The sequence below is a fragment of the Ovis aries genome, chromosome 7 (assembly GCF_016772045.2).
Source record: "Ovis aries strain OAR_USU_Benz2616 breed Rambouillet chromosome 7, ARS-UI_Ramb_v3.0, whole genome shotgun sequence".
NCBI classification, from domain to species: Eukaryota; Metazoa; Chordata; class Mammalia; order Artiodactyla; family Bovidae; genus Ovis; species Ovis aries.
In genome coordinates this window covers 30,951,196-30,964,196 of record NC_056060.1, presented here as the reverse complement: position 1 = coordinate 30,964,196, position 13,001 = coordinate 30,951,196, and the positions used below count along the sequence as shown (strand labels likewise).

The 13,001-nt window shown below is 37.5% G+C and overlaps 1 protein-coding gene across 10 annotated transcripts in view; it reads left to right on the top strand.

Moving 5' to 3' along the window:
* The window catches only part of MEIS2 (Meis homeobox 2), a 222,269-nt gene that overhangs the window by 10,919 nt on the left and 198,349 nt on the right, over window positions 1–13,001 (top strand). For all 10 annotated transcript variants that reach the window (XM_060418577.1, XM_012181166.3, XM_060418578.1 and 7 more), the window contains one exon: window positions 5,679–5,793. In XM_060418577.1, the coding sequence (XP_060274560.1) occupies window positions 5,679–5,793 (115 nt within the window). The remainder of the gene's footprint in view (window positions 1–5,678; window positions 5,794–13,001) is intronic.

Sequence of the window (13,001 nt, the reverse complement as noted above, 5' to 3'; positions counted from 1 at the left end):
TGCATTGTATTTGTTTTTTGGATGAATTAAATATAGGGAAGAAAATAAAATTGTATCTACTAAAAATTAATGGCAGGTGCCTAAAAACTGACTGGCTCTGATAAGCTGAGTAATAAAAGAAAAATTATTTAAAATTTTATTTTGAAGGCTGTAATTTAAGAGAAGATATGCTGTTGTTTTCTTTCATATCTCTGAATATGTCAAATTTATTTATGTCTACACAGTTTTAAAAAATTGAGTCAAGTCAAAGGGGAGAATCCCCAGAACCTTGTTCCTGACAGAATTCAGGCAAGTGTCTGAAAAATCAGCAGGGAATGGGCAATGAGGAGAGAGCAGTCTAAGTGACTGGTCTATAGAATATAAAAGAGGAGACATTGGGATGTGAAAATAACATTAATAATATGAATGATTTATTTTATCAGATAATTTCTTATGTTCTGGTGTAAGATTAGACCTCACGGTATGTTATCCAAGTTCTTGGGGGACCTGTTTCAGGAAGGTCGCACCTCTGAGCTGTGTCCACCAACTCAAGGAGACCTGGCCAGGGGCCAGGGGCATGAGTTTTCTGTTGTTGTGTAGTTTCTGCTGGTTGATGGCTTTTCTGTTAATTTCCCATCGAGAATAATTATGTTAGTGAAATCATGTAGGTTGTGTGGTTAGAGTATGCTTTCAGAGTAACTGCAGTGAGATAAAATTAAACAAAAGTGCACTTGACAACAACAGATATCCACAATCAGATAAAAAGTTTGATATTTTAAAAATTCATTTTCTCGTTTTTTTTTTCAGGCTTAACATTTTATGCAATATTCCATTTAAAAATTACGGGAGACATTTTATAACATGATAGTACACTAATAGTGTAAGAAATTTCTATCTTCTCTAAAAGTTGCTCCACCAGAGGAGGAATCATTTGCAAAGAGTGTTTGCCATTTCCATGAGAGTTGCTCACATATTAATTCTCAAAGCTTAATAGAGGGGGGAAGCAGGGAGATGAGGGAAAGACCCCAGTTCTATTTACATTTTTAAAGAGTGAGTCCACCTTCTGAAAGCACACACAGTTCTCCTGAGTTCTTATGTCAACTTTGGAATAACGAAATTGAAATTCCAACATTTTTTTCAAATTGCACAATTAACGTCTTGAACTTTTGTAGGTTTGACTACCTCATGATAGGAGTCTTCCTCTTATTTTTAAAAATGATTTTCACACAATGTTAACTGTTAAGATGTGAAAACATCTTAAAGTCATAGGAAATCTGTAAGTTACATTAATTATGTGTACTGATGCGAGCATATCTTGACTTTGTCATTTGAACATCTCTAGTCAAATTAGTTTTGCATGCTCCATGTGCTGATTAAATATCTTTATAGATGTTTATTCTTACTTTCTACCTACAAACACATATTCTGAATTACTTTACAGTATTTTCCAAGTTCTTGTATTACTTTGGGCTTGGTGTTCTGTATTGTATTTTAGTTTTGTGGGTTCTAGAAAATCAAATGCTTAAAGTATTTTTTTAATAATAGAAAGAAGAAGTGGAAGTGACCTTAGGGATTATTTTGTCTGACTTCTTAATTTTAAAGAGAGAAAGGAAACATGTTCCAGGGAAATGAAGTGCATCACCTGAGGTCATGTGGCAGTTGGAGGTGGCACCCTCGAGTCTTAATTCCAATCTAGGATTCTTTCTCCTACACCACATCCATTGCATCACCTCTTCGTCTGGAGTCTAAGATGAGTTTCAGATGATCTGAGGTCGAACTTGTGTGTGGTGTGGCTTCTTTTTTTAACTCCTGGAAACCTAATACTTTTTACTTCCCCATTCAGTTTTGTATTTATTCAGAAACGCTTACACATTTTACTTCATTGTCTTTTTCAACGGAAGAACCATGAGCTGGGTGGAATCATTTCAACAGGGAAATACCACCAGTTCCCTGGGAATTATTAAATAGTATCCTATCGGCAGGTCTCCCCCAGAAGTGCCACATTGGTGTAAAACATTATAATGTCCACCATCTCTACAGCCTCAACAAAAGAGGTGCATGGAGGATTTGCTTTTTCTGCCCAGAGATGCCTGTCCGCTCTATGCTCTTTCCTAGATTTAGCAAAATTCAATGATGGTGCTAAATCAATTTTTTTTTTAACTTTCAAGGGAGGAAACGCTGGCAGAATTGTGTTTTGTAGGGAGAGCTGTGTGTAAATGAGAAACAGAGGAGAGGTGCAGAGTGATCTCTTGTGGCCCCGCTACTACAAGCTCTCCCCATCTTGTCTCCTGCTTTTATATTAATTACAACTTGCATTATCAGCTGTGAGTCTGTAGCCCAGCAAATAGAAAATACTGCCCCTGGAGACCTAGCTTCTTGTATCTATTTTCCATCTCCTTCCATTGTGCTCCACTCAGTATTCACTGCTTTTCTCCTGCTAACACTGCTCTTTAATGCAATTACGTAAGAGCCAGTAGAGTACTGTATTTGACTCCTAATTATGAAAGCCCCTGAGAATAGAAACATGTCTTTTCCTTGCCCTCGAATGTCTTCATGATACCTGGGGCTGAAGAGCAGGACATACATTGTGGAATGCACCTACCTGACTCCTCACCCACACACATACACACAGAGAGCATTTCTCTTTATTTTTCTAAGTACGTCATGTGTTTTACATGCTTTCATATGCCACTTTCGTTTCAAGATTCACTAAACTTCTGCATATAATTTGGCAGAAAGCCAAGCAGTTATTCTTGAAGGATGTAAACTTGGAAACTATCTAGGGAGGGGAAAGAAGAAGAAAGGAGTTGTGATACAAACAAATACTTCAGTCTAAGAACAAACCAATCTTATGTGTAAAGGACTATATTGTAGCTATCCATGTTGCTCCCAGTGTTTTGTGATCAAGGAGGCAGCACTTTTTATTGACCAGATTATCAATATTTATATGTGTATTTGATCACATCACTGTGGTGTAGCTGAATACAGGCAACTTGGGGGTAACTCTTCAACTTTCAAACCTCAGAGGGATTCAGCTGTTTTTCCTACTTCCAAGTTACATGAATATCCTGGTACTAGTTTGTGTCAGTCTTGCAAAGTAGATCATAATACTTGAAACATACTATGGAGATAAGCACCTAGTGACCCTTGTAGGGCAGCCTCTTTGAGGATGTGAGGAAGGGAAGGGGGAACAAATAGGGGCATGGTGGGTTAGACAGTGAAAGTGAACTTGAGCAAACTTCAGCACTGAGCTGAAAATCCAAGACCCAGCTGATTTGGAGGAACTAGCTGCTCTAAAAGTATTATTTGCTTATGTGGCTCATCTCTCACCCCTTTAATTTAGAGACCGCCTCCTCCAAAACACCAGCGAAGGAAATCAACTGAGTTGTAAACTTGTGAGGCCTGACTTTAAAACTCAGTACAGGTTTGACTGATGAGGACAAGACAGTGCTTTCCATTGCAAGAAGTCCTTCTGAGTGACCCCTTGAAATCACTCTCATGTCCAAACAGAAAGACTCGCTGGAGCTTCATTTGAATGATTATAAAATAGCTGTTAGATGACATTTGCCTTAAAACATAGTTGAGGTGTTAGTGGTTAATTATTCTAATTTTCTTGAGGGGTAAGGAGCTTTTATAGCCACCAGCTTAATAAAAAGCATGCAGTGCATAAAATTCACATCACTTGCTGTTTTAGTGATGCAAAGTTTAACTGAAAAGTTTAGCTTAGGTGACTATTATTGCCGTTTCTAAAAGAAGGCTCTAGCCAGTGTTGTTGCAAGACTAACCTCATGCCATGCTATTGTTTTTTTCTTTCTTTTCTTTTTTCTTGTAATTCTTCTAGCTCTTTATCTGATTACTGTCCGGCAAACAGCTGACTCGAAGAGTCTGCAAAGCTTGAAGAGCCCCTGCATTCTGCTTGCTTTTAGCTAGAAACTATTGGAAGAGTTTCGAACTTAGATAAGAAAATCACAGGCATGACTTTGTCTTCATGCAGGCAGCAGAACCTTGGTTTTCGTTTTATTCTGTTCAACTTTGTTCCCAAATCTATCAATACTTTCAAAAGTGTATCTTTACTTTAGAGAGATATATACATGTGCAGTACTTACAGTCACAAAGTTTCTGCTTAAGGTTTTGCCTTTGAATCTGTGGCTTGCCTGACAGCGGTGCCAACAGCATTATTCGATAGAGATGTTATTAATCTCTAGAACTTTGGGACATTTCACCATCTATCAAAAATGCTAAATGTTAACTTACAGTGGTTTGAGACAGATCTATAGAGGCAAACAGATTTTTTTTGTTGTTGCTGCTCCAAGTGATAATAGTTCCTTATTTTTTCTCTCTTTGGTTTCTTGACTTTATTTTGGTGAAGTTTTGTGTTCTATTTGTACATCATAGGGTTGAGGTTGAGAAAATGATAGACTGACCTTTTTTTCTGGATGAAATATGTATGATGACAGCATAGCAAGATTGTCTTCAAGTGGTCGAGATGTTAGCATGTTGCCTATAGACATGTCAGTCTGTCTGAGTCCTTAATAACCAATTCTTGTAAGAAATAGTGTACTTTGAGGGACTGACGAGGCTTTTTATTTTGCTTTCAAAGTACTGCACCCCCACCCCTACCCCCGCCCCCGACAGATTTGCTTGCCAGTAGATCTGTGGGCTTAGTCGAAGTTATCGCATACAGGTGACAAGTGTACAACTCTGACCTTAAGGCTGGTCTGTTTCACATGCTGTTCCTACTCTCTGTTTCTGCCAGAGGAAATTCCATCTCTTGCCTGCCTTCATGTGGTGCTGATAAAGTCCTTCCTGTACATTAGAATTCCTGTTTTCCTTTAAGCGACAGCAGGGTATTGGGACTGATCAGGAAAGGGGAGGAGGAACAGGAGAAGAATACACTCAGCAAAGTAGCATGAACTATAACTCTCGGCTTACCTTACACGTCCTTTAAAATGAGCAGTTCTTTCAGGAAAAAGCACTGCTCTGTGACTTTAAACCTTCCATGCAGCTCTAAAGGAAGTCCTCTCCAATTTATTAGGTGGATCACAGTTCATAGCTGTTTCATTTTCTGATTGTCGTTTGTGCACATTAAACAGCAAGGAAGGTATTGATGCATTGATTAATATTATTGTCTTTGTTACTGATATAATCAGTTGACAATAATTTTGAGAGTTAATTCAGGCCTTTTTAGGGCAGTGCATTTGATGTGAAGGGCTGTCCCATACATTCTCCAATCTGAATTTTTAAGGGAGTTGTTGAGTTTTGTAGATGTGTTAATATTCTGAAGTGTTTGGTATCCAAGAGCATTGGGACCTATTTCTTGGAAGAGCGTGCCATAATTAATTAAAGAGCAAACTTTTAGATTTTTAAGGCTTTTTTTTTCTAACTTTAAAAATTCACTTTATTGAAGTATAATTTGTATATAATAAAATGCATCCATTGTAAGGCATCTGTTTCAATTGGTTTTAACAAATATGTACACTGACATGACTATCACTTCATCATGATTCTAGTGCATCTTTTTTCCTTTTGGTACCTATTGCTGAAAAGACAACGTACTGTAACATGGCATCTGTATATACCTAGTTCTACAAATACTAATATGTACATGTTTTTTGCCTCTCTCTGCACCTTTCCCCTTGGTTCGTCATTTATGGCTGAAATGGTCACTGTGGAAAAATTCCTTGGCCTCCTGACATCAGAATCCTGCATCTTGGCGAGACCACGACGATGCAACTTCCACCCATTCAGCAGGCACCCCGGGGCCCTCCAGTGGGGGCCATGCGTCCCAGAGTGGAGACAACAGCAGTGAGCAAGGTAAAAAGTCAAGGATTTTCCTTGTGCAAAGTGGGCATGACTGAAATAACATCAGTATTTTATACTGGTACATCAGCCTCACTGTAAACAGGAGCGTGGCAGGTTAGGGAATATAAATGGCTGCTATTTAGGGAGACAGTATTTCCTTCCCTTAACTTATATTCCTCACCAAAAACAAAACAACACAAAAAAGAGTCGTCTAATCTTTAAGCAAGCATTACAATAACAATCGATTAGTTCTGCCAATTCTTTGACAAATTTGGTTATCTACTCTTTACTGCTGGGTGTAAGCAAATAGAATGACAGATCTTTGCTTCTGTGATACAGTAGGTTGAGTTATACTGTAAATGGGATATTTTGTTTGTAAATCAACTATAAGGGTTTTCTATAATCAAGCAATGATGCCTGTAAAGCACACATGATGCAAAAATCTGTTCCTATTAGTTCCAAAGTGCCATGCAAATTTTATATGGAATTGTATTGGGAAGATGGATTTTGAAATTCTTAGATTTGTCCCCATTTCTATTCAGCTGCCATGGTGAGACTTTTGTCACAAATTGTAAAAATTCAAATAATTAGAAGGCAAGGGGGACGTCAACTACAGATGACAAGAAAGCCTAGAGTCATTTAGAATAAATTTTACCATTTAAGGCTCACCTATTGCACAGAGAGCAATTATATATTGGTAGGGTTGACTCTTCTATGGCTAAAATTATTATTTAAAAGAAGATGCATTATTGAACGTGGGCCAGGAAAGTATATAGATTTTACTTTTTAATATTTTACATTAGATGGTGTCTGATCTCCTAGGTCTATTTCATCTCTATTATGACTGTGTTTATGGCCACAATATTTAAGCATTAGACAGTCTTCCAAGTGGAGGACAGTTTAACAGCTTGAGCTGTAGTCATATATGCCATTTAAAAAACGATGGTTGATGTAGGGTGAGTGCCTTTATATTTCCAAGTTCCTGGTCATAGATTTTGGATTCCTAGTATTCTGGAAGAGTTTAGAGAAGTGTCCCTTCTAGGATGTTGTTAAGTTGTGAATAGGTCCAACTTAAAATCTAGGTTTAAGCAAGCTGCAACTAACACAGAAATGAATACTGTCAGATGGTAAATTGTGGAAGAACTGGTGAACTGTATCTATTTAAGCTTTCTGTACTGTTTTTTATTAGATCACTTTGGTTGTATGTAAGAGAACTAAACTATAAAGAATTTTGAAGATGAAATGTATATAAATTCAGAGAATCTGTAATGCAGTGGCTTTAATTGTGTTTCTATGTCCTGGAGAAAGACTTCTCAGTGTGGTTAAATCTGAAAAGCTTTCTAAGACTCCTCTCCTCCCACCACCCCAAATCATGGTGCCACAAAGGGGGAAATGTATCTATTAATAAAAACAAAACGCCTTAAACATGGTACAAGAGAAGGGGAAAGGAGAAGCAGACTTAATGGTCTAATGAGGCTATCTTCCAAAGACTTGTTGTGTGTGAGGCTCGCTTTGACCTTTCACTTTGCTCAGGAGCCCAGCGCTTCATTTTTCACATTCTTGCAATTACGTTAACGCTTCAAGCATTTCTGACTCCAAGTCAGCTAGCAACACCAGGCATAACTCAACACTGTGAGTTTTTCTCCTCTCTGTAGATTCATTAACAGGTCACCAAGGTCCCAACTGAAATTTAAAACTGACTGGTTCAGTTGGGTTGGTTGAGTTATGGCCAGCGAGATGGCAGGAGAGGGCCAGGGAGAAGGGGAGGCAGGGAAGGACGACCCTGGGGTTTGGAACGCTGAATAGTTGCGGCCACGGCCAAGGCATAGGGCTTTATCATTTTGGTTAATTTTGCTGGCTTGTTGTTTTTGCTTTTGTTTTTGTTGGGGAAGAGAAAAGCACTGAGACCGATATAGTTGGCTAAAAACCATACGCACAAACCTCTATGCTGTGGTTAGCCACACCCACTGATGCCATGTTGAAGGATTTGATCCCCATAGGATTTTGTTCCTTTAATCATATCTCCATGGGATTAAAGAATGGACATGGTAGCTTATGTGTTTGAGTACTAGGAAGTCAGTCATTTTACTGTATTAAAGTGTGAGGGACAAAAAACCGTTTTGATTCCTGGAAAATGGAGACTCTCTGGGCATGGAGAATTTGCTACCTGGCTGACTACATCAGTGGCTCCCAAACACAGGTTGAAAGATATTCTGTATTTTACCAAAGATTCTAAATTTCAAAGGTCAGACTTGAGTGTATTTTGTCATACTCGTGCCCATATTAGTCTTTTAAATATGTTTTCAAGATATTTTGTCCCACCAAATTGTCCAGAGTAGCTTTCTATGGGAAAGATTAATTATCTGCTTCAGGGCAAAGTCAACAGAGATATTGACTGAAATCACATATGCTTATCCCAGGTTAAATCTTAGGGTTGACGTTTAATGGAAAGCCTAAGAAGGAAATTTATGTTCTTCATATTAAATGTATTAAAATGTTTCATTGGGAACCAAGATTTTTAGTTTAGAAAAAAGTTTTCTTGCTTATTCAGAATTTATTAGCACAACAGGCATATGGAAAACTGTAAAACGATTCAGTTTCAAAACAAATTATGATAAACAGAAAAAAATAGGGATGAATTGTACTAAAGACAATGTTTTCATACACATTTTAAATTAAACTTTAATAGCCATATGCTATAAAACAATACATGCATTTATGTTGCTTTATGATTTGGGGAATATTTCCACTAAAATGATTCATATGAACCTTTTCTTTGGAACCTAAAAATATCTCATTATTTTATGACTTGATAGGGAAAGAGCTACAGTTACACAGGTGAAAGGTCATCTTTTCCTCCTCCGTGTTTGTACAGCAAACCAAAAGGAGGGGGGGAAATCAAATTTTTAAAATATTATAAGAAACAAACTTGATAAAATGTGAAACCTGACTTTACTGTCTCTTTCACACAGCACATGCCTAGCAGTAAACTACATAAATATGAACCAGACTTTCATTCACTGTGATTTCTTTGGCTAAAAGCAGCCAAATGGAGTTTATCTTGTTAGTCACATGAGAATGAAGAAAAAAGTCTGTTTTATTTTTCAGGGATAGAATTAGGGTGCACACTGGGTCTCTGGGGAAGTAACTGGCCCTCTTTGTGTCTGGCTTCCCATCAGTAATAAAATGGGGCTTGATAATAAGGCGTGGGGTCCCTAATTCTGTACCTGCTGAGTCAAAAGCTGCTTTGTATTTCATTGTGGGTTTTGCCCAGAGTAAAGACTAGGAAGCAGCCCCCTTGTTCCTGGAGCACTTTGAGAGCCTTAGATGAAAGGCACAATATATGTACAAAGTATTATTATTATTGATGGGTTTGTGTAACTCCCATTAACGCTGATGGGAGTTACGCATGTGAATTGGCAGGAGAATAGACCCCTCAGTGTTTAGAGCACATGAAATTTACATTTTTTCCAGTGCTGTAATTGAGATGTTGACAAATTGGAGAATATTGATGAGCCTTTGTTTTAAGTATTTCGTGCCAAGTTTGTTTTATTTTTTCCGGATTTGAACAATGGTATGGGTTCAGCAGCAGTGAATAAAAAGGGCAGAGTAAAGATAACTTTGTATTTCAATATTTTGATGTGCCAATATGAAATAAATTGTCTTAGGCAAATGGAATATGCTGTTTTAATCATTAGCTAGGCATGAAAGAAAAATTGATGTTGACATCTTTGCTGTAAAATCGTTGTAATGGGGCCTTCCTTACAATTCATTTTTGTAAAATTCATTTTGTACATTTTGCAGCAATTGAACAATCCCTGCACTGTGAATAGGCAGGATTCCCAGAAATACCGAGACAGTTGGCCCAGTAACTGCTGAGCTCACACTGCACACCACACGCACGTTAACCATACTGTTGCCAGACCCAGTTTAACCTAAATCCATTAGTATTTAAGCATCTATGCGTCTCTCATCTTTGAAGACACAGGGCTGTACAAACCAGCATAGTTCCCCTCAACTCTGCCACCTACAAAACCTCTCTTTTGATGTCTCTATCATCCAGGCAATGAGACTAAAATTCCATAACTAGATATTATGCAATTCTTTAGCAATCATGGTTTTGAAATCTAAAACTACCCACTGTAGATTTAACGTAAATGATTATAGGTAAGCAAAAGTCTAACACAGGCTTATACTGTTGAATTATTATATAATGCATGAAATAGTATTCTTCCCCACCAAGTATTCCAGTTACATAGTTAAAAGATGGGGGGAACCCTCAAACCCACTTATAGTGGGTCCTGAATATGTTCTACTGGGATTTCTTATTCAGTCTAGGAAAACTCTGTCAATGGAATGTTTTCATAGTGGCGGCAATCTCTTTAAAATAACCCTAAATACAATATGACAGATGCCATCTGGCATAATCTTTTGCTAGTTGCTTTTAACTTTTATTTTTCCTAGAGCTAAGTTCATCCAAAACTGGTCACTTACTGTTATGATAAATATGGTGACATTTCTTTTCCTTCCTGTCCTCCTAATTGTATCAGAAAATTCACTGAGAATGTAATTGAGAATTGAACATTGGCACAGAAGAAGCTGTTGTATTATAGAATATTTATGTTGCATTTTCATACTTTTTTGGCTCCCCAGATAAAATCAAAAGGAATACTACCCTTAATCATCAGCAAACATCCAAATAATTTCTGTTGATTTTCTTAAGATGTTTTAGAATAGCAACCGCTAGAAATAAAATTAAACTCTTCTAATAAATAAATGCTCTAGGAGCATGTAATGGTGCCCATAAATGCTTAAAAGCTTTCTATAATTGCTGTTAATTTTGAGTAATTTCTTCCTATATGTATCAACTTACTTGAAAAGCCCGGAGTTGAGATTTCTAGATTTTTTTTTTAACTTAGTCATGTAAAGGGATGTCTCCTGATGCCAGTTAGAGTTTAATTTAGAGTAGTAATTAAACTTGAATACTGCCTCATAAACAAAAGATAAACAATAAACCAGCCACGTTCCCTGCTGTTTCATAGCTTTCTTTCCCAGATGTTTTAGCCTGATAATTTTTACACAGTGAACTACCTAACATGGAATTTTGTGGACAGAGGTCGAAAGAGAGTTTTCTTTTTAGCTTTTCTTTTCTTCTTCTTTTTTTTTTTTTTTTGGTTTGGTAATCTTTTTTCAGTTCAAAAATCAAAATGTAGGGGCTTTTCCACTACTTAGATTTTTAAAAATTCTGATTAAGTAAATTCTTAACGCAGACGTGATTTAAAGATAACTCTAGTTCTTTTCCTTAGATATGGTCTCTTTTTTTCCTTTAAAATGAATCTTGTTGTGAATGCCTTTACACTTAATAACGTAAAGAACAGATTTTTGCTTAAGTAAAATCTTGATAGTAAGTCAGAGAAAGAAAAGCTTGACAATAGAAAATGTTTCTTTTCCTCTTTTCTTCTACTTTCCAGCCCATGCATCTGCCCCCCTCCTCCCCCTTCCCGCCCATGACCAACGTTACTTTGAGCTTGTACTTTTCTTTGGCCTACAAGCCTTCTCTGTCTGGGTTCTGGACCAGTCCATTGTCAGCCATGATCTTTCTAATTGTCAGGTACTAGTCGGCCATTCAATGCAGAAGCCATGTTATTTTCACTGGGTGGGGTAATTACTGAAAGCTGAGAATAGCTGCACTAAAGACGAGGGATACTTTCATGATCCCATTAGCATAAGAGTGGGTAAATTATTCATGCCAAGTGAGGATTCTATGGGGAAAAGTATAGTTAATGCACATAGTTTTTAAATGTATCCCTTTCTGCTCTGAGACTAAATTCTTGTTGGAATCAGTTCTCAGACATTTACGGGAAAGCTCTGGTGGCGTGTTAGATGCAGTTCATCTCTCTCTGTTTGCAGCGCTCTCAATAGAGACCATCTGGCAAAGATCCAAAAGGTGATTAAACAAAATGATCAGCTCTTGTTGCTGTGTTACATGTCCAATACTCCGGATTAAAAAACATGACCCACGACAGTCAAGCTCACGTCATGCCGCTCCCTCTCCCCCTCCCCTTCCCGTATAAGAATTCAGATGGTCCACAAATGTGTGTGCCATCTTTGTGTCCTTATGGCCCATAATCATGAACAGGTTGTGCAAATGGCTCTTTCTGGAGCACTGTCTGTTCCAGCAGCATAGAAGCGTTTCATATTAATTGGGTCAGTCTAATATTCATATTGACATGGGGAAAAATTACTAAAATTTATTCTTATAGCAGACAATGAATATGTGTGCTTTCTGCCATGAGGGAAGTGAAATCTGACAACTGGCTTGTGCAACTGATTAATTTTTCTCGAAAATGGAGGAAAATCAAAGCAGGGGAAACTGTCATTCTCTGAAAACAGTGCACAACGCTTTGTAAGTAAACAAAATGCATTGGGTGGGGGCTTTGGGGGAGCCTGTGGAAATGAGCTCTGGTTTTAACGCCATAATCAGGGATGAATTTACAGTGCCATTCAGAGGCGTCCTCCTCCCCATAAACAAGCTGATAATCACAGGGAAGCTGACTTCCAATTAGCTTTTCCTTCCCTCACAGGGATCAGGGTATTTATATGTCCTCCTTAAGCTTTAATATGTCACTCCTGAGTTGGTCCATCTCATGTCACATTCAAAAGTTTGGAAATAAAATGCTTTATTATGAGGAAATCCTGCAAGGTAATTTTTCAACCAATCATTTCACAATTGAGTTAAGGTAAAAATGCCAAGATTTGTGACTAAGGGACAGATGTATCTTATCTTTGGGGGTTTGCACCAAATGCCAAGTAGAAATATAAATTGAACAAACCAGACATTGTGAGGAAGTGATTGAAGAAATATTGAGATGAAATCTTGGAATGAACTATATATGTATATTTATAACAATGCTGTGAATTGCTTACATGCCACATTTGCATAAGCCTGAACTCTGATTTTTATTAAGGGGCAGTTTCATGTAGGGTAGTTAAGGCATTCAAAACACAAGACCATTATTATGTCTGTTATTCGATTATGTAAGAGATTATGCCTGACCACTTAATATTGTGGAAATAGAGGATATTCTAGGATGAATTTGAGTGCAAATGTCCAGAAAACATAAAGAATAACTCAGAAAAAAAAAAATTCTTCAGAACCACTTTAAAACATCCTCAGTCCTGTCAGCTCCCATTTCTAAGGGAGGGTAAGGCAGTAGGTT